General features: G+C 44.8%; 1 protein-coding gene across 1 annotated transcript; it reads left to right on the top strand.

Annotated features, from left to right (window-relative positions):
* The first annotated feature begins 16,469 nt into the window (after positions 1 to 16,469).
* On the top strand, positions 16,470 to 18,136 carry LOC124798303 (elongation factor Tu, mitochondrial). Its single transcript, XM_047261639.1, has one exon. It carries the CDS (start codon positions 16,570 to 16,572, stop codon positions 17,938 to 17,940), a length of 1,371 nt encoding a protein of 456 aa, XP_047117595.1. The 5' UTR covers positions 16,470 to 16,569; the 3' UTR covers positions 17,941 to 18,136.
* The last annotated feature ends 4,582 nt before the right edge of the window (positions 18,137 to 22,718 follow it).

Here is a 22,718-nt window from a genome sequence, read left to right as displayed (position 1 = left end):
AGGACGAGGCTTGAGCAATCTCATCAGGATGGGGGAATGGGAGGGGATGGCTTCCGACCTGGGTGTTGATGGATGCTTGGTAGGCATTTGAGTCTGCACGGCAGTAGTCAGGAACCACTTTGGGATGGTCTGTGGGATGGGGAGCTGGGGGAGGTTGAGGGGCAAAGGTGATGGTGAGAAGGACTTGGAGGTGGTCACTGCCAATGGGACTGAGGATTTCCATGATGATACACTCAAGGAGGCTGGAGGAAGGGATGACGACATCAAGGGTTGTGTTACTTTTAGGACAGGGATGTTGAGGTAGGGACAAGGTTGCCTTGGAGGGTGGAAAGGAACTGATGCCACTGCCAGAGGGTGGCTATGAATGTTAAGGTTGGAGGAAATCACATTGTTGTTGTTGTTGTGGTCTTCAGTCCTGAGACTGGTTTGATGCAGCTCTCCATGCTACTCTATCCTGTGCAAGCTTTTTCATCTCCCAGTACCTACTGCAACCTACATCCTTCTGAATCTGCTTAGTGTATTCATCTCTTGGTCTCCCTCTACGATTTTTACCCTCCACGCTGCCCTCCAATACTAAATTGGTGATCCCTTGATGCCTTGGAACATGTCCTACCAACCGATACCTTCTTCTGGTCAAGTTGTGCCAATTACTTCTCTTCTCCCCAATCCTATTCAATACTTCCTCATTAGTTATCTGATCTACCCATATAATCTTGAGCATTCTTCTGTAGCACCACATTTCGAAAGCTTCTATTCTCTTCTTGTCCAAACTATTTATCGTCCATGTTTCACTTCCATACATGGCTACACTCCATTCAAATACTTTCAGAAATGACTTCCTGACACTTAAATCTATACTCGATGTTAACAAATTTCTCTTCTTCAGAAACGCTTTTCTTGCCATTGCCAGTCTACATTTTATATCCTCTCTACTTTGATCATCATCAGTTATTTTGCTCCCCAAATATCAAAACTCCTTTACTACTTTAAGTGTCTCATTTCCTAATCTAATTCCCTCAGCATCACCTGACTTAATTAGACTACATTCCATTATCCTTGTTTTGCTTTTGTTGATGTTCATCTTATATCCTCCTTTCAAGACACTGTCCATTCCATTCAACTGCTCTTCCAAGTCCTTTGCTGTCTCTGACAATTACAATGTCATCGGCGAACCTCAAAGTTTTTATTTCTTCTCCATGAATTTTAATACCTACTCCGATTTTTTCTTTTGTTTCCTTTACTGCTTGCTCAATATACAGATTGAACAACATCGGGGAGAGGCTACAACCCTGTCTTACTCCCTTCCTAACCACTGCTTCCCTTTCATGTCCCTCAACTCTTATAACTGCCATCTGGTTTCTGTACAAATTGTAAATAACCTTTCGCTCCCTGTATTTTACCCCTGCCACCTTTAGAATTTGAAAGAGAGTATTCCAGTCAACATTGTCAAAAGCTTTCTCTAAGTCTACAAATGCTAGAAACGTAGGTTTGCCTTTCCTTAATCTTTCTTCTAAGATAAGTCGTAAGGTCAGTATTGCCTCACGTGTTCCAGTGTTTCTACGGAATCCAAACTGATCTTCCCCGAGGTTGGCTTCTACTAGTTTTTCCATTCGTCTGTAAAGAATTCGTGTTAGTATTTTGCAGCTGTAACTTATTAAACTGATAGTTCGGTAATTTTCACATCTGTCAACACCTGCTTTCTTTGGGATTGGAATTATTATATTCTTCTTGAAGTCTGAGGGTATTTCGCCTGTTTCATACATCTTTCTCACCAGATGGTAGAGTTTTGTCAGGACTGGCTCTCCCAAGGCCGTCAGTAGTTCCAATGGAATGTTGTCTACTCCGGAGGCCTTGTTTTGACTCAGGTCTTTCAGTGCTCTGTCAAACTCTTCACGCAGTATCATATCTCCCATTTCATCTTCATCTACATCCTCTTCCATTTCCATAATATTGTCCTCAAGTACATCGCCCTTGTATAGACCCTCTATATACTCCTTCCACCTTTCTGCTTTCCCTTCTTTGCTTAGAACTGGGTTTCCATCTGAGCTCTTGATATTCATACAAGTCGTTCTCTTATCTCCAAAGGTCTCTTTAATTTTCCTGTAGGCGGTATCTATCTTATCCATAGTGAGATAAGCCACTACATCCTTACATTTGTCCTCTAGCCATCCCTGCTTAGCCATTTTGCACTTCCTGTCGATCTCATTTTTGAGACGTTTGTATTCCTTTTTGCCTGCTTCATTTACTGCATTTTTATATTTTCTCCTTTCATCAATTAAATTCAATATTTCTTCTGTTACCCAAGGATTTCTACTAGCCCTCGTCTTTTTACCTACTTGTTCCTCTGCTGCCTTCACTACTTCATCCCTCAGAGCTACCCATTCTTCTTCTACTGTATTTCTTTCCCCCATTCCTGTCAATAGTTCCCTTATGCTCTCCCTCAAACTCTCTACAACCTCTGGTTTAGTCAGTTTATCCAGGTACCATCTCCTTAAATTCCCACCTTTTTGCAGTTTCTTCAGTTTTAATCTACAGGTCATAACCAATAGATTGTGGTCAGAGTCCACATCTGCCCCTGGAAATGTCTTACAATTTAAAACCTGGTTCCTAAATCTCTGTCTTACCATTATATAATCTATCTGATACCTTTTAGTATCTCCAGGGTTCTTCCATGTATACAACCTTCTTTCATGATTCTTAAAGCAAGTGTTAGCTATGATTATGTTGTGCTCTGTGCAAAATTCTACCAGGCAGTTTCCTCTTTCATTTCTTAGCCCCAATCCATATTCACCTACTATGTTTCCTTCTCTCCCTTTTCCTACTGACGAATTCCAGTTACCCATGACTATTAAATTTTCGTCTCCCTTCACTACCTGAATAATTTCTTTTATCTCGTGATACATTTCATCAATTTCTTCATCATCTGCAGAGCTAGTTGGCATATAAACTTGTACTACTGTAGTAGGTGTGGGCTTAGTATGTATCTTGGCCACAATAATGCGTTCACTATGCTGTTTGTAGTAGCTTACCCGCATTCCTATTTTCCTATTCATTATTAAACCTACTCCTGCATTACCCCTATTTGATTTTGTGTTTATAACCCTGTAGTCACCTGACCAGAAGTCTTGTTCCTCCTGCCACCGAACTTCACTAATTCCCACTATATCTAACTTCAACCTATCCATTTCCCTTTTTAAATTTTCTAACCTACCTGCCCGATTAAGGGATCTGACATTCCACGCTCCGATCCGTAGAACGCCAGTTTTCTTTCTCCTGATAACGACATCCTCTTGAGTAGTCCCCGCCCGGAGATCCAAATGGGGGACTATTTTACCTCCGGAATATTTTACCCAAGAGAACGCCATCATCATTTAATCATACAGTAAAGCTGCATGCCCTCGGGAAAAATTATGGCTGTAGTTTCCCCTTGCTTTCAGCCGTTTGCAGTACCAGCACAGCAAGGCCGTTTTGGTTATTGTTACAAGGCCAGATCAGTCAATCATCCAGACTGTTGCCCTTGCAATTACTGAAAAGGCTGCTGCCCCTCTTCAGGAACCACATGTTTGCCTGGCCTCTCAACAGATACCACTCCGTTGTGGTTGCACCTACGGTACGGCTATCTGTATCACTGAGGCACACAAGCCTCCCCACCAACGGCAAGGTCCATGGTTCATGGGGGGGGGGGGGGAGATATGAGAAATTAGGTCATAGGGGTGGGAACAGCAGAACCGACATAGATTGAGGCACCGGTGATGGTAAGGATCATGTGTTCAGTAAGAAAATTGAGCAGGGATTGTGGCCAGACTGGAAGATGCTTAAGGTGGCCAATAGTGACCCCACTTCACGTTAATGGGTGGGGATTATCGGTACACTGAAGGACATAGGTAGAGATGCTGACAATGTGGTAAGGTGGGAGGAAAGTTTCATTGAGGATGAAGGCGCAAACCCGGTGCTGGAACAGGACATGCATGAAGAGGGGCTTGTTTGCAGGGAAGGATTGGATAAAGGAGCAGCACAATTTGCTACTCTTCAGCCAAGAGATTACATAAGACACCACAGGAGAACATTACATATATAAAATATGGGGATAAAGATAAAATGTACACATGAGGTGGGGGAAGCAACTGGAGTTAAAGTATGCAGAAAAGGAGTAGTTTAACAAGGCACATTTACATAAAATCCACATACAGTTAATATGGCACTCGATGAAAACATAGCATATAAACACTGTAGGCATGAATAGAACAATTAAAAATGGAGTTCACAGTATGGGGTGATGACACTGAACATACAGTGCACTGTTGTGACATACACAGTGAGCAGCAAAAAGCAACAAATTAACTGCATTAAAATGTAAGGAGCCTACCAACAGAGCAGAGGTTGAAGAGGAGGGAGAGAGAAAAGAGAGATAAGGGTTGACAGAAAAGTAGGGGCAGAAATGGGGAAGGGGTGGGGTCAGTAGCACACCAAGGGCAGGAGGTGAGGAGGGAGTGCAAGGACTGGGAAAGGAGAAGTGAGAATGACAGAGAGGAGGAGGAGGAGGGAGGAAACAGCAGAGGGTGGGGGGGAGGAGAGGGAGCCCAAAGGAGGAGGAGGGTCAATTTTGGAAGGAAGGAAAAATATCGGGGTGAGGCACATCGTCCAGGATGATGGAAGTTCTTTGGGAGAGGAGATGGAGAGAGGGGATGGGACACATTGGTAAAGGCACAGTAGCAGGCAGGCAGTGGAAAGAAATGGAGACACCAGGGGGGTAAGTGGGATCGAGGCAGCGGTTGGCAGAGCATACAGATGTGTTCAAGGGAAAGGACATATGGGAAGGGGATGAGGTCAGAGAGATCCTAATGGGGGTTGGGGGGGGGGGGGACAGATACAGAAAGTGAGGAGAAGCACATGGTTGTTAAGGATTTTGAGGGGTTTATACAATTTAGGAGGGGCAAAGGTCCAGGCAACAGTGGTATAACAAAGATTGGTATGGATCAAGAATTTGTAGGTATGAAGGACGGTGGAAGGGTGCAAGTCCTATGTCTGGCCATACAGGAGTTTCAGGAGGCAGAGGCTACAGTGGATGGTAAGGAGATGGGGAGTCCAGAAGAGCTGACGGTCAAGGGTGAGGCCAAGGTATTTCAAGGTGGGGGTAAGTTGGATAGTGCAGTCATAGATCGTGAGGTAGATATCATGGAGCCAGAAGTTAAGGGTGGTGCATCCTATAATGATTGCCTGTGGTTTAGAAGGATTAATTCTAAGGAACCACTGGTTTCACCAAGCGGTAAACTGGTGTAGGTGGGTTTGGAGGGAGCTCTGGGACTGTTGAAGGGTAGGATAGAGGGCAAGGAAGGCAGTGTCGTCAGAGTATAGATGGAGATGGATGGATGGGGTAATTTAGAGATATCAGCGGTGAACGAGAGATATAGGAGAAGAGAAATTACGGAGCCCTGGGACACACCTGTGGTAGGGAAGAAAGTATGGGAATTGATATTATGAATCATGACATAGGAAGGATGACACGAGAGGAAGGAGGCAGTGACATGGATAAAGTTGATAGGAAGAGCATAGGTCTGACGCTTGAAAAGGAGCCTGTAATGCAAAACACAGGTATAGGCGTTTTGGAGGTCAACGGAAACAAAAATAGCAGAGTGATGGGAGTTAAGTTGGAGGAAGAGGAGGGAAGTGAGGTTTAGCAGCTGTTTGTCAGTGGAGAAGGAGGGCCAGAAATCACAGTGGATACAAGAGATGAAGAAGTGGTATCAAGTAGTGATTTATAGAGTGGGAAGGGTTGGACGAAGACCTCGCTGAACACAGAGATGAGCAGATGGGGTGATAGGAGGAGGTGTTTGATGGGGATTTGTTGGGTTTAAGGAAGAGCAGGATTCGGGAAGTCTTCCATAGGTCAGGTTACAAGGCAGTGGAGAGGATAGTGTTTTACAGGGTGGCAAGGGCGATGAGGAAGGAGAGAGGACATTCCTTGAGGTGGCAGTAGGTAATGCAATCGTGACCAGGGGTGGTATGACGTTTGGAGCAGAGGATGAGTTTAATGTCATGTGCCGTGATAGGAGTGTTCATTTCTGAGGGCGGTAACTGATCCAAGTACCGGAAGCTGGGAGCAAGTAGTGGGATAGCAGTATCAGTGTGGTCAAGGACATCGGGCCACAGGGAGTAATCAAAATGAAGATCATTGGGTATGGAGAAGACTTCAGAGAATTGGATAGCTTTACTGAGGTTGTCAGGGAAGGGGCAGTTGTCATGGAGGAGTGGGTAATACGCAGGGGGATGGCTACCAGTAAGGCTGTGGAAGGCAGAGCAGTACTTGGAGGAGTTGATGGGGAGGGTGTCATTGAGTCGAAATGCGAGAATATTTGTGTAACAGGCTAATTTACTGGCAATTAGCATGACTTCTTAACTTGACACAGTGGTAGATAAAACCTCCAGGAGGGAGTGCTAAAGATATCCTGAGCTGCCTCCTTTACTTTTACCATAAAAAAAAAAAGACAAGCCCCCAGGGGCTCAGCATTCATTTGCTGAGTACGGGCTTGGCGACCCCGGGGTCCTGAGCTGGGGACTGGTCGGCGCCGCCAGTCTCCTGTCACCGTAACCCCCGGACATGCTTCAGCGACCACCGTATGGCGCGGCGGTGGAATGTTGTGTGCTGCGGGGAATGGTAATCTTGGCTTGACCGCCTGAATTGCGAGGAAGGCCAACCTCTATAAAAACCCCTCAATCTTCCGGTGTGCTCCGCGCCTATGAGATGCATGGCTGTTGAGGTGGAACTGTCGCAAGCGGGCAACCTCTGGGGCACCTGCCCCACCCCAGTTATATAAGGCTTACTCAGACACGCGGGGCTCTGTCTGAGCGGACCTTTAGTTCCCTAGCTGCTCGTGGGACCGCAATGGACCCTTTGACCTCTACATTTCCCCCTACCAGTGGCTTGGGTGGGCCACTGGTAGGAAAACACACCCCATCGAAGAAGCGACTTCGTGCTGCGAGTCCTCCAGCACCTAGTGTTGATCGAGATTTGTCAGACTGTCATAACAGAGCACATGCTGGTAATCAGAATGTGTTTTTGTTTATTAAAGAAGCGACTTCGTGCTGCGAGTCCTCCAGCGCCTAGTGTTGATCGAGATTTGTCAGACTGTCGTAACAGAGCACATGCTGATAATCAGAATGTGTTTTTGATTATTAAACGGAAGGAGGGTAGCTTTGAGAGGGTTTCTTCCTTTTACATCCACAAGGGTCTTGAGGGAATTGCAGGAACACTTAAATCTGTGAAGCAGCTGCGCAATGGGACTCTGTTAGTTGAGATATCTAGTTCCCATCAAGTCGCTTCTCTTCGGAAAGCAACCTGTCTCAGTGAGTACGCTATCGAGACCGAACTCCACTCCACTCTGAATTACAGTAAGGGTGTTGTGACATGTAGGGACTTGGTGGATATCCCCATAGACGAGTTAAAATCTGAATGGGCTGATGAAGGTATTGTTGACGTGCAGCATATTATGAAATGAGTCGATGGGGACCTAGTCAAATCCAACTCGTTTATTCTCACGTTCAGTTGCCCACAACTCCCAGAGCATGTTAAAGCAGGGTTCTTATGTTTGCCAGTAAGGCCATATTTCCTCAACCCAGTGCTCTGCTTTAAATGTCAGCGCTTTGGGCATACTACGTTGGGGTGCAATGGGATAGCCACTTGTGGTAAATGTGGTCAGCCTGCCCATGAAGGAGCTGATTGTTCATCGCCTGTGAAGTGCGTGAATTGCTCTGGGAGTCACCCTGTCTGGAGCCGGGTCTGCCCCATCTATCTCGACGAACGGAAAATACAGGAGATTAAAACATCTAAGCGCATCCCCTATGGTGAGGCCAAGAAGCTCTTTAAGGCCGTGCAACCTCCTGTGTTTACTACATCTTTCGCTTCCGCTCTGAAAAAACCGGTACAAATGGCCACTGTTGCTACGCAAACGGAGGTTGCTAGTGTTAGCACTAATACCTGCGTTTGCCAGTGCACTTGTGCTGCTGCGGTTGTTTTGCAACCTGTGGCACCCCCGCAACGTCGGACAAGGCTGTGGTTGCTGACATTGGGGTACTTCCTCCCTCTCCCCATATGGGGCCTTCTGCCCAGGCGAGTAATGCTCCACCTGTTGACAAGGCTCTGCATTCTAAGCCCCCCAAGACAAAGACGCCGAAGCTGAAGGTTTTGCCACCTGCGGAGACTAGTCAGGGTCAGTCCAATGACGAGGCCATTGCACTGTCTGACGTCTCCCGTGGGTCGTCATCAGAGCTTATGCACATTGACGTCGACCGGGGGCGATCTTCTCGCCCCAGAAATGAATCTCCGGCCAGTACGGGCTCTCCTCCAAAGCACAGAGGCAGGGTGAGAGATCAGCCCCCCTGATCACGGGCTCCCATATTACAGTGGAACCTGAATGGGTTCAGGACGCATGTGGCTGAATTACAACTCCTTGTACGAGAGTGCCCTTTGTGCTTATGTCTTCAAGAGACACATTTTCGGGCCACTGATGCTCCTTCTTTATGGGGCTATACCGTCTATCGGAAAGATGATCTGATGGGGGAAAGGGCAAAGGGTGGTGTTGCGGTTTTTGTCCGTGACATGCACCCCTCATCTGAGCCACCTATCGTTACAGACTTGCAAGCAGTTGCAGTTGACCTTCTTGTGGGTCGGAAGCTCACAGTCTGTTCACTTTACTTACCACCTCAGGATGCGATAGACTCTGAGGCTCTCGCAGACCTTATTAGCCGACTCCCCCGCCCATTTCTTCTTCTGGGGGACTTCAATTCTCATAATGTCTTATGGGGCTCTTCGACTACTTGCCCCAGGGGTCACATCCTGGAAATCCTCATGATGTCTGAAGAACTGTGCATTCTCAACTCTGGTGCTCCCACTCATTTCTGTACTGCTTCTGGGTCGTCAACAGCTATTGACCTTTCCTTTTGCTCTCCAGCACTCGCGGATTCTGCTCTGTGGGAGGTTGCTGCTGACCTCCATTCTAGTGACCACTTCCCCCTTTGGATTCGCCTCCTGGATGAGGCTAGGGCATTACCAGTGCCGCCCCGGTGGCACCTCTGCCGAGCTGACTGGACACTTTTCAGCCAACTGGCTGTTTTGGAACACCATGCCAGCGTCCACGAATGGGTAGACCATGTTACAGCCATGATCGCCCATGCTGCTGAATTGTCAATCCCACGGTCATCCGGTCATCCCAAGAGGCGTCCTGTCCCTTGGTGGACCACTGAGTGCCGCTCAGCCATCCGAGCCCGCCGTGCAGCTCTGGGCCGCTTCAAGTGCCGTCCCTCAGCTGACAATCTTGCGGCCTTTCGGGTGGCAAGGGCCAAAGCGCGGTGCGTGATTAAAGAGAGCAAACGACGGTCATGGCATTCGTTCTTGAACTCCATCTCCCGCTCCACTAATTCTACGAAAGTATGGGAAGCCATCAGGAGGATTTCCGGGAAACGCAGCCAACTACCGGTCACGGCATTGCCGCATCAGGGAAGTCTTCTCACAGCGCCGAGAGACATTGCCCAGACACTGGCCATGCATTTTGCGGCATCTACCGCCACTATTAACTGTGATCCAGATTTCTGCCGCTACCGCACTGCCATCGAGAGGGGTCACTTGGGCTTCCGGTCTCCAAATTCTGAGCCCTACAACTGCCCCTTCACAATGTGGGAACTGGATTCGGCGCTGTCTGTGGCTCATGATACTGCGCCTGGTCATGATCAAATCCGGTACAGCATGCTGCAGCACTTGTTACTGCCTTCCAAGGAAGTTCTCCTGAATTGTTTTAATATGATATGGTTATCCGGCATGTACCCTGACTCGTGGCGGGAGGCGATTTTGATTCCCCTCCTCAAACCGGGGAAGGACCGAACGCATCCCAGTAGTTATCGGAGTATTGCTTTGACGAGCTGTGTCGGGAAGACGTTGGAACGCATGGTCAACCGTCGCCTGGTTTGGCTGCTCAAGACCAGGCAGCTCCTTAGCCCCTCTCAGTGTGGCTTTCGGAGATGTCGTTCAACTATAGACAACTTGACCCTGCTTGAGGCGGCCATCCAACAGGCCTTCCTGCGTAACCAGCATTGTCTAGGTGTATTCTTTGACATTCATAAGGCGTATGACACTACTTGGCGCTGCCATATCCTCAATCAACTCCATGAGTGGGGCTTTCGTGGCCGTCTCCCCATCTTCATTCGGTCCTTTCTTTCCCACCGCCTCTTTCGATATAGGGTTGGTAATGTGCTATCTGATTTGTATGTGCAGGAGAATGGTGTTCCTCAGGGAAGCGTTTTAAGTGTCACCCTCTTTGCCGTCGCCATTAACAGTATCACGTCCACTATCCGGAGTCCTGCCCAATTCTCCTTGTTTGTGGACGATTTTGCTGTTTTCTGTTCTTCCTCCAGTCTTGTCACTGCTAGTCAGCAGTTGCAGCTTACGATACAGCGATTAGAGGCATGGACTGCGAAGACGGGTTTTACCTTTTCTGCAGACAAATGTGTGTGTGTTCATTTTAATCGTTCTCGACGTCTTTTTACCTCCCCTGAATTGCGTCTGAGGGACACCATTCTTCCTTTTAGCGACAGTGTGCGGTTCCTGGGCCTCACTTTTGATTCCAAACTGTCGTGGTTGCCTCACCTTAAAGACCTCAAGGTGCGGGCCCTGAAGGCACTGAATATTTTGAAGTGTCTGAGCCATCGGTCCTGGGGATCAGATCCGGCACGTCTGCTGCAGTTTTATAGGGCTTTCGTCCGATCGCGTCTTGACTATGGTTGCACCGTGTATGGGTCAGCAAGGCTTTCGTATCTGAAGATACTTGACGCAGTACACCATGAGGGTATCAGGCTGGCCACTGGTGCCTTCCGTACCAGTCCCATCCCCAGCCTGTGTGCTGAGGCAGGGGAACCGCTGCTCGCCATCCGGCGGAAACTCCTCATGGTGCGACGGGTGTGTCAATTCCTTGCCTGTCCTACCTCCCCTGCATACTCTAGCGTTGCCCGACCGCCTATGGAAAGTCTCTTTTCCAGTCGTCCCAGGGCAACGAGACCATTTGGGATTCGTGCCAAGCATTTGCTTGAGTCCCTTGGTGTGGAGCGTGTGGCCCCCCAACGACAAGGTTTTACTCGCCTGCCTCCCTGGTTGCTCCAGAGGCTGTGTCCTTTTAGACTTGTCGGAGTACTGGAGGAGCTGCACTCCTGCGTTTGTTTTTACCTCCTTATTTTATGATATTTTAAACCAGCATCCCGACCATGTACCAGTATTTACAGATGGCTCTAAACAGGGGGACTCTGTTTTCCCTGATCGAGTCATCAAGTTACGGCTTCCTGCGGCGTTTACCATCTTTGATGCCAAGTTGTTTGCGATCTTGCGGGCATTGGAGCAGATGCGATGTGTTCCCAGTTGTAGGTTCCTCATCTGTTCTGACTCCCTGAGTGCCCTTCAGACCATGCAACACTTGTACCCAGCGGATACGGTCGTCCAGGACATCCATGATGCCCTACTCCACCTGCAACGGCAGGGGAAGGAGGTTTCCTTCTGCTGGGTGCCGGGGCACGTGGGTATTAGGGGAAACGAACTGGCGGATGTGGCTGCCAAAGATGCATGTTCCCTCCCTCACGTTGTTGCATGTGCCGTCCCCCTCCATGCTGTTACCTCCCTCCCGCGTTATTGCGTTCTGCGTCAGTGGGAAGAGGAGTGGCTGGCAGTCGGTGAAAATAAGCTGCGTCTGGTCAAGGCCACCACGTGGCCGTGGCGCACGTCCTACCAGTCATGCAGGCGGGATGAGGTTCTCCTCACTCGCCTCCGCATTGGGCACAGTCCCTTAACGCAAGGTTTTTTACTCCGGCAGGAGGACCCCCCAATCTGCAGTGCTTGTGGCATCCAGATTACTGTCCGCCACATTTTACTTGACTGTCTTTTATTCTCTGACCAGAAGGCGGTGGTTTCTTTGCCACCGGATTTGCCCTCTATTTTACAAGATGACGCAATGACTGTAGTTAAGGTCTTACGGTTTTGTGTCCTGTCCAATTTGTTGCCTCGGATTTTAGGGAGAGGATTTTAATGTGCTGCTGGGTGACTGGCTCACCCAGGTCCCTTCGGTTTCTGTTCTCTTTTCCTTGTTTCCCTTCCTTTTTAGTGTGTTCCTTCTCCTCTTGTTTTGCCTCTGTATGTGAGGATTTGGACCTGCGTCAGGTCTGTGTCTTTTAGCCGTTCTCCTTGTTCGTTGTTCGTCTTAGTCCCTTCACTGCATGTGTTCCTGTTTTTATGCGTTTGGGCGCTGATGACCACGCTGTTTAGCGCCCATAAACCTCAAACACACACACACACACACACACACACACACACACAAAAAAAAATAATCAAATCACATCCAAAGTTTAAAAAAGTTTTATTTAAACTGATTTTACACATGTACAAGACAGTGCCATCTTATGATGTAACCTAGCGAGGTGGCGCAGTGGTTAGCACACTGGACTCGCATTCGGGAGGACGACGGTTCAATCCCGTCTCCGGCCATCCTGATTTAGGTTTTCCGTGATTTCCCTAAATCGTTTCAGGTGAATGCCGAGATGGTTCCTTCGCAAGGGTATGGCCGATTTCCTTCCCAATCCTTCCCTCACCCGAGCTTGCGCTATGTCTCTAATGACCTCGTTGTCGACGGGACATTAAACACTAACCACCACCACCATCTTATGATGTAAAAAAGTTACAATTGTGGTTTTCTTCCTTAAATGATGAATTCTATGCGCCTATTCTTCCTGGAAAATTGGTTAGTGTGTGTGTATGTGTGTGTGTGGTTTGAGGTTTTTGGGCGCTAAACAGCATGGTCATCAGCGCCCAAACGCATAGAAACAGTAACACATGCGGTGAACGGACGAAGACGGACAGCGAACAAGGAGAACGGCTAAAAGACACAGACCTGATGCAGTTCCAATCATCAATAGGACAATCAATGTCAGGGTGAGTGTTCAACAAAGCCAAGCCAGTAAGTCTGTCCTCCTTCATTGTCGACCTCAGCCATGTCTTTGTACGTTGCAGTATTGAAAAACTACGCTAGTACACTTAGCACTAAAACACACATGCTCACACTCCACATATTTCTAATATCACTAAGCACAACACTGACTGAAGTCGGTGGTAATAGCCAATAATCGCAGTTGTTCACTTTTTATAACTTCCAAGTTATCGTGACGACTGTAGCTTTAAAAACTGACTACCTGGCAGCTACTGTAATTCCCTTATATATGTGGCTCGGTTGTTTTGAGAACTTTTGCTGCCAGAATGTTCACTTCCAGACTTTTATGGAGTGTGAAAGTAATAAACCAATAAGTACATTACCACATATGCGGGCTAGTTTCCGGTGATGACGTCATCCGGCAATTTATGAGTGTGGAACTTTCATTGTCGATTCTGCTTCTTTCTAGAGCATTCGACATAGGGCCTATATAATAACAATGCGTTTTTAGAAATCTTCTAAAAAGTCCCTATTACTGGAAATATACACATCAATAGTTTCCCATACCTAACTTATATTACGAGTTAGGTATGGGAACTACTGTTACATTATTAGTAAAAATATTGTTACAAGTCTCATAACAATATTTTTACTGAGAAATTACTATGAATTACTATTATTAATGCTTCACAATCAACTGATCACCCTCATTCTGGAGTAATCTTCACATTTGCACCTGCTACAACCAGGAGTTTTTACTTATTCATTCTTCAGTCTTAATATTTCTGCTTCTGAATGCAAACTATCTTTCTATTCGCTGATGTTACCGACTTACCAACCCAAGTGCTTTCTTAGGTATGTCAATGACACTTTTGTCATTTGGCCCCATGGCAGGGAGAAGCTAGATGACTTTTCGGAACATATAAATTCACGCCACCCAAGTATAAAATTTACTATGGAGCTAGAGAAGGATGGACAGCTCCCATTCTTGGATGTCCTGGTCAAGAGGAAGGCAGATGGCACTCTGGGGCACAGTGTGTATCGTAAGCCCACCACACTGACTTATACCTTCAAGCCAGTAGCTGCCACCACCCGGTACAGAAGAATGGAGTCTTGAAAACTTTAGTTCACAGGGCTCTGGCTCTGTTGGATACGGAAAGTGTGGCCACAAAAATAGAACATCTACAGCTGGCGATACTCTTCCAAAGACATCCAAAGGGCACTTCGTGCTACCAGCCAACCACAGGGTACAGAAGAGGAGCCAGAGAAGGCAAAGAAGGTGGCATACCTGCCATATGCTGGACCTATTTCTGCAAAGATCAGCATAATTCCTTCAAGATATGATATAAAGAGTATCTTCTGTCCACCCTCTAAAATTGGGACAATGCTAGGGAGCGTGAAGAACGACCTGGGGCTACGTAAACCAGGCATTCACAACATTCCATGCCAGTGTGGAAAGTCATACATTGGCCAGACAACCAGGACGGTGAACGTCATGTGCAAAGAACACCTGAGGCACACCAGACTCGGACAGGCAACCAAATCTGCCATAGCGGAGCACTGTCTGGAGCTCGGTCACTCAATGGACTACAACAACACCAAAATAGTGACACAGACGCCAAGATTTTGGGACAGTGTCATAAAGAAGGCCATTGAGATCAAGGTCACAGACAACCTAATAAACCGAGACAGCAGTTATCAGCTCAGCTTGGCATGGAGTCCGGCTCTGGAGTTTATCAGGGCCCAATGAAAGGAACCGAGAAACTCCTCAAGAAGTAGTAACACCGCAGGAGCAGTGGCAGGCGGGCGCGGACCGTGAACGAAGCGCCCGACGAAGGATGGGCCTCAGAGAACTGCCACAGATGAAGATCAAGTCGGGCGCGGACGTCTGAGGGAGCACCAGGGCAGAGACAACACCTTACAAGCAGCGCCAGGCAGGCGCGGACCGCGAACGGAGCGCCCAACGCGAGACGGACCACAGACAGCTGCCACAACTGCAGATGGTGGATGAGGCGGGCGCGGACGTCCGTCGGCGCACCAGGGAAGTGCCAACACCTCAGGAGCAGCGCCAAGCGTGCGCGGACCACGAACGGAACGCCAAACGCGGGTCTGGCCCCAGACAGCTGCCACGACCACAGATGGTGGACGAACCGGGCGCGGACGTCCGTGGGAGCACCAGGGAAGGGCCAAAACCTCAGGAGCAGCACCAGGCGGGTGCGGACCGCGAACGGAACGCCTGACACAGGACGGGCCTCAGAGAGCTGCCACACATGGCGACCAAGTGGGGCGCGGACGTTCAAGGGAGCACTGGGGAAGAGACAACACATTACAACCAGCGCCAGGCGGGCGCGGTTGGCAAAGAGAGCATCCAGCGCCCTCTGGGCACAAATACTGGACAAGATCCTCCAATACGGCAGTCTCAGGTAGCACCTGAGGAAGGCAACGAGTTATGTGGCCGAAATATTGTGCCAGAGCAACACGAACATCCAGCAGTAGACCCGATTATTCCACATGTCAAGATCTCGCCGGGAAGGCTGAAGAGTTACAGCCTACTGTTATTTATTGAATTTTTTCTGGACGCTGTGCTTCCACAGTGTTCCTGTTCAGTCTGCTGGAAGACATAGATATCGCTAGTGTTTGTGGTCGGCACCTGCCAAAATTATATACGTAATAATAATAACGACAAAGTTCATGACAAACATCTGTGATGTCCCTCAAAATATTGCAGTTGACAACAATACAATACACACAACAGATTCCTTTAAATACCTAAGAGAGTGGATTACATACAATGTAAAAGAAGCTCTGTATGCAGCAAAAACACTTAAACTAACACGGAATGGAGATCTTCAGAAACTAGAGAATATCGAAAGAAGAATTTATGGAAAATACGGGGAGCTAAAAGAAACGATAATGCTGAATACAGATTAAGACCAAACAGACAGCTATACATGAAAACTGAAAAACTCGATAGATACAAATACAATCCCGCATGGTTCACAGAGACTGGAAAGGACATGGAAAACGCTGGAATTACTATTGACACAATGCAAAACAGAACATATTTCAGAAAGGCAGTTCAAAAGGCAGAATTTCAGAAGAGAAAGAAAACAACTAGACGAAAGTGGACTTAAGAAGAAAGAGAAGAATCTAAACGGATGAAGGAAATTTGGAAACTAAGGAAATCTGATACAATAAAAATAAGCCAAAGTTTATTTATCGTACCCTCCAAATGGGTTATTCGAAAGAAGAAGAAGACTAACGACAAGTACGTTACAGTAGCCTATACATTAAGTTACAACTGTAGTGTTGCGCTGTACATGTTACTTCTTTCCAAAAATGTCAAATGGGCAAATAAAACTTGAAATCCCCTTATTTCCCCTTTCAATCCATGTTATCGACACGCCAGTCACCCATTGCCAAATCGACGTTATACTCGATTTAACACACAGTTTCCGCGATACAGTAACATATCGATTCTTCAGCGACAATCGATTCATTCGATACAGAATCATATTCGACAGTCGTAGCTCGTGGGTTTGTTTATGTTTAGAACATGTGGGTGATAATAGTTTCTTTTTTATGTTGTGTTGTGGTTTGAGTTTGGTGTACTACAATGTCCGCAGTATTGAAAGGAGTACGCGCATTAGTGTTACAATCTACACTCAAGTCGCTTGTTAACAGTAAATACTTAACGAACCGGCAATTGAGAATAGTGTGCACAGGCCACCTGTGTTTTAGATGCTATGCTAAAGCAGCCAGTGTTAAGGACAGGGAACACTGCAATATTGGAACAATTGGCCATGTCGATCACGGTAAAACGACTCTTACTGCGGCGATTACGAAAGTGCTTGAAAAAGACGGAATGTGTAAATTTATTTCCTATGACGAAATAGATAAAGCGCCAGAAGAAAAAGCTAGAGGGATTACCATTAACGCTGCACATGTAGAATACAGCACTTCAAGGAGGCATTATGCACATACGGACTGCCCAGGGCATGCAGATTTCGTTAAAAATATGATTTCTGGTGCTTCCCAAATGGATGGAGCGATTTTAGTTGTGGCTGCGACAGATGGACAAATGCCACAAACCAGAGAACATTTGTTGCTTGCGAAGCAAGTAGGCGTGAAGAACATGGTCGTTTATATTAACAAAGCAGATAAAGTTGAAGAAGACGTGCTGGAGTTAGTTGAAATCGAAATACGAGAGTTGTTATCAGACTTTGGATTTGATGGAGTGAACACACCAATCATAATTGGATCGGCACTGTTAGCTCTGAAAGGAGATTCTTCAGATTTGGGGGAGCCGTCAATAAGGAAGCTGCTTGACGCAATTGATGAACATGTGAAATTACCAGAACGAGACTTGAAGTCGCCTTACATGATGCCAATCGACAACGCTTTTACAGTGCCAGGCAGAGGAACTGTTGTCATAGGCACTATACAGCGGGGAATCATGAAGAAAAATAGCGATGCAGAGTTGTTAGGATTTGATGAGTGTATCAAGACATCAATCGGTGATTTGCATATTTTTAAGAGATCAGTCCAGGAAGCAAAAGCAGGTGAAAATGTTGGTGTGTTACTAAGAGGAGTTCGTATCAACTCAGTACAGCGAGGAATGCTTTTGTGTGCCAGCAAGAGTGAAAGCTTGTGTAATCATTTTGAAGCTAAAATTTATTTTCTGTCGAGAGCAGAAGGTGGAAGAAGTAAACCAATTGTAAACAAGTATTCACAACAACTGTTTTGTAAGACATGGAACATTTTTTGTAGAGTTGATCTCCAAGATGACAAAGCAATGATAATGCCAGGTGAACATGCTACTGTATATGTCACTCTGCTGAAGAAAATGGTGATGTTAGTGGGGGATCCATTCACAATAAGGGAAAACAATGTGACTGTAGCAACTGGAATAATTACCCAGTCTTTGGGAAGCGTTCTTGTGCCAAAAGCAAATCTCAGCAAGGTTGAATTGACCCAAAGGACGTGAGTTTAACTTTTAAGACTGTTTTCATCTTAGGCAAACTGTGATTAGTGTACTTCTTTTTCAAGTTCAGTATTTGTTTTCTCCCTAAGAATTTTGATATATTTATGAAATTTATTTGCCATGTGAGGTGTTTGATCTCGTTGGTACAAATATATGTGTATTTGTTTTACTTCACAAATAAAAGACTTTGCGTATCAGATGCCAGTGTAATTTTAATTTAGATTAATACACAGATATAGGGCAGTAAGATTAGGGTATATAGTGGCAGTGTACACCTCTATGTGCATTAAAATGTATGTGAGGTAGGTCTACAAACAGCATAAATTTTTTTCATGGTATAATTGATATTGATTTGAGTGAGACATCATTTCAGAATTATGACAACATGAATATCAGGTAAATCACTGGAAATGAAGAAAGAGCAAAACTAGATTTTACACAAGTTTTTAGAAAAACAGAATACAATTTTGAACATTCATCATATGGGCCATAACTGCACAGCAGTGTATATGCTGAAATGAATCTTCATGGAAAGGTTATAACTATGACTAAAGTTCCAAATCAGGAAATAGTAAGGAATGTGTGGACTTTCTGTACGTCACATTTACGTCAGTTTAAAATGAAAATTATTAACTAGTACAGTGAAAATTCAAGAACTCCATGATATAAGTTAGGGCTCAAATACGATATTTCCACTGCCCCATCACCCCATCTCCAAAAAACTTTCTTATTATCATGAACTAGTCTGATGTGTTGCCCAAGGCGGTTATGAGCCAGTGAATGTAAATATGAAATCTTTGGCCTAATGCCAAACTGATTTCTAACACAGTGAGAAGATTAAGTTTTCCATTCTCATGACACACTGCATATTTCATACTTATCAATGTGACAACGTGTGATCCCTATTTCGTGACTGGTTTACCTAACCATTTCAAACTTTGGATAGAATCCACTAGGACAATTCTTATTCTGTTTAGTATTCATTTCTTTATAAACAATTAAAATAACATGGTAACATTATACAAAATGTATTTTGCTGTATTTTATGTTCATTTACTTGATATCAACAATGATAAACACTTGCAAGGGGTGGGGGTTAAGGTGGTGGGCATGACATATAGTTGTGTTAGAATATTTGTCCTTAAAAGATAAGACCATGTAGTGATTTGAATCCTATTTGGTGTTCAGTTTTAATATTTAAGATTTGCCTAGAGTTCCTGATAAGCTGTTCAATATATTAATGTTGCATTTGCTTGTAGTAATGTAAAGTACCATATCAAAGCATGCTTACAGACCCGAAAAATTTGGGGACTAGTGCAGCAGGGGATACAACCCGTCGGCTTTGGACATTGACGTCACAAGTCGCCAATCGCGAAGCGATTCTTCTTAGTGTTGTAGCTCCCTTCAGTGGCTGATAAGTGTTTTTTGGCTTTTTAAAAAAAAAATCTCACGAGATAGAATAAACAGATCCACTTTATTAAGCAATCAGTAAAAAAAACGAAACTGAAACATAACAGCAAAAGCGAAAATGGTAAACTGCTATCTGGCGACTTGTGACGTCATTGTCCAAAGCCGATGGGTTGTATCCCCTGCTGCACTAGACCCAAAATTTGATAGTCTAATGTAGCTTTTGGAGTACAACAGCACTTTCATAGGGAAAAGGAGGGAAATCGTCAGATGAGATGCAATGCAAAAAAGTTTGAAGATGAAGAATGTGGCACTTTGTTTGTAGGAAATAAGTTAGGAGAGGAAGAAGGTACATAGGGCTATTCAGAAAATGGTATACTTATTGAATTCACTTATTGGTTTATTGTAGGGCATAGAGGTTGTTGTTGACTAGTATATTCTTCCAGATTTTTTGCCGTTGCAAATGGCTAACATTTTGAAAGGTGCCCTCATGCTGGGTAGAAGAATCTCCAACCACGCACATACTTCATCTATGCTTTGAGTTATGAATACTTTCTTAATCTGCTTCTCTAATGATTAGTTACTGTTAATTCATTTTATCTAACATGTCCATCACTTTTTAAAGTTAATCTGTTCTCCATAAATGTGCCAAAGTAAAGTTAACTGAAAAGTGTTTGAACATCACTGCTTGACTAGTCTTTGTGGAGGTGCTCTACCCTTGCCTTCCTTCAACAGAGATCAAGCCCTCTTAGACAGCTTCATGGTTCTGCTTGACTTTTTTATATCCACAAAGCATTGGCAGAATGGAAGTCAGATTAAATGCCAGAAAAAATCTTAGGACCAACTGGCACTTGAATCTCGAGTGTGTGGGCTTTTAATCTTGTTTGCATCCATGGAGACACAAAACCACATTTGGAGATTGGATCTGCCAATATTGTAACACTTGCCTCTTTATAATATAGCAGTACTTCATGTACTTAGTTGTTTCGTAAAATAGACCATATATGCTGAAAGGACAACTTTTTTGTATAAGTTAGCTATCTAAATTTATTTGAGCATGACTGTTTTGGGAAGAAGCATACAGTGCACTTGATAACCCCATTTCAGGACTTGAACAACCTCTCTGTATGCGGGTGATAGTGCTCACAATATGATATGTGGTAGGTACTTTTATAAAGATCACAGCACACATTGAGACACACCATAACGTGTGTTTATTTTTGTGGGCACTTTTGCCACTACTAGGCCTAGTATGCTTATTTTTTCATATGTTAACAAAGTTCTGTTTTATCACAACCTCACAGGAGACATCTGATATCATGCTGTTTGGTCGCAGTGCATAGGGTGGTCAGATGTTCAATGAAAGCTTCATGGTGCATTGACAGAATACGCATAACAAACTGTAGTAAGGTAAGTACGGGAGCAATAGGATCCGGATTTCATACTATTTCTGTAGTAGTGCTGTTGCGGTGGCAAAATGTGATGCAACTACAAACAATGCAAGTTTGTACTCCACAGTTGGGAAAGTTAGTTGCACAGCCTAGCCAAATTTTTCTTGCATTTTTCAAAGTGACTTGTTTGTTCTGGAGTCTGATGTTCCCTTTGCATTTTTATTACTTCCATTCAGATAGTCATTTAGAACAGCTTCAAGGAAGACCTCACACTTGGATGAGCCAAGCTGTGATAATGCTTAAAAAACTGTGAGAATGAAAGAGTTCAATGCAAATGTCACATCAGCCTTAACCCACTAGAAGTAGGGAACTGCTTCAGCTGCACTGAATGCTGCAACTTGAACTATGGTCTTGAAGTTCTTCATGTTTCATCATAATCCGTAATCTCTAATTCTTCCAGTCCCATTAACTTATGCATGTAAACAGAAGAATGAGTTTGTTTCATATGCAGGAGCATTTTACAGCATTGTAGACAAGCTGTGTGTATTTCTCTCTTGAAGAAACTAGTGAAAGTGGCATATGAAATTAAAGATATGTATTTTCTAAATATAACAAAATTAACCATCATAAATTCATGTGCCAAGGCTGGTGTAACAGTAAATGCGAGGATTGTAAAATTCCTGTTAGGCCTGCAACTATTCTGTTTTTTAAAAGTCCTAGTGCAAGAGGAAAATATTTTCCAGAGTTGGTCCCATTGATAGGTGCACCTAGCATCCATCAATCATATTTGACAACATTGCCCAAATTTTTCAAAATGGTTGCCAACAGTCTGTTTGTACAAGGGGTTGTAGTCACATGCTTAACAATCAAAGCTACTTTTTCTGTGGTGAAGCTGTGAGACTGTTGCCGCATAGTGCTGTGCAGCAAGCTTGGGTGGGTAATGTTTGCTGCCAATAGGCATGGATGGCACGAGGAGTTTATCAACTGATTTTTCTCAAGGTAAGTATATGTGTGGGCTACCTTTTATGCTTTGACTTCATGTAATGCAACATGGCAGTTTTATAACAAGTTCCATGAGATCTGATAATGGCAGCGTGTAAGACTGTTGAACTGGTCATCTTGTAACAATAAATCTGTCCACACTGTGTTCTTAATTTCCAACCATAACGATCATTCCACAGCACAGAGTTTGTACCACCTAAAACTAATTTTGTTATTTGAATTTTTAAGGTGGTTTGATTTTATACATTTATTGTCCTAGTTTTTCTGAATGAGATAGTGAGTTTGGTTATCCATATCAGCCACTAATTATAAACTACAATAAATTTGAAAAATAAGGACCTGTGAGTTTTACATGAAATTTTGTAATCCAATGCATTGATATGCAATGAGTAAATCAAGGAGTGCCCTGAACTTAAATGCTTTTATAAATATCTGGCACAAAGTTATAAAAAACAAGTATCTGACTCAATACAGTGATACCACCAATAAATTTGAAACATATATTAGCCACAATCTCACCAGGATTAACTAAAACACTCGAACATCTGTGTGTCAAGAACCTTGCACTGTTTTGCATCTTTTTGCAATCTTTTTTGAGAAAATGAGTGCATGGCTAGCATTTAATACGATTATAATAGAGGGAAACATTCCACGTAGGAAAAATATATCTAAAAACAAAGATGATGTGACTTACCAAATGAAAGTGCTGGCAGGTCGACAGACGTGTGGATGGATATGTGTGTGTGTGTGCGCGAGTGTATACCCGTCCTTTTTTCCCCCTAAGGTAAGTCTTTCCACTCCTGGGATTGGAATGACTCCTTACCCTCTCCCTTAAAACCCACATCCTTTCATCTTTCCCTCTCCTTCCCTCTTTCCTGATGAGGGAACAGTTTGTTGCGAAAGCTTGAATTTTGTGTGTATGTTTGTGTTCGTTTGTGTGTCTGTCGACCTGCCAGCACTTTCATTTGGTAAGTCACATCA

Source organism: Schistocerca piceifrons, chromosome 5 (genome assembly GCF_021461385.2).
Source record: "Schistocerca piceifrons isolate TAMUIC-IGC-003096 chromosome 5, iqSchPice1.1, whole genome shotgun sequence".
Lineage (NCBI taxonomy): Eukaryota > Metazoa > Arthropoda > Insecta > Orthoptera > Acrididae > Schistocerca > Schistocerca piceifrons.
This window is presented reverse-complemented; position numbering and strand designations above follow the sequence as displayed.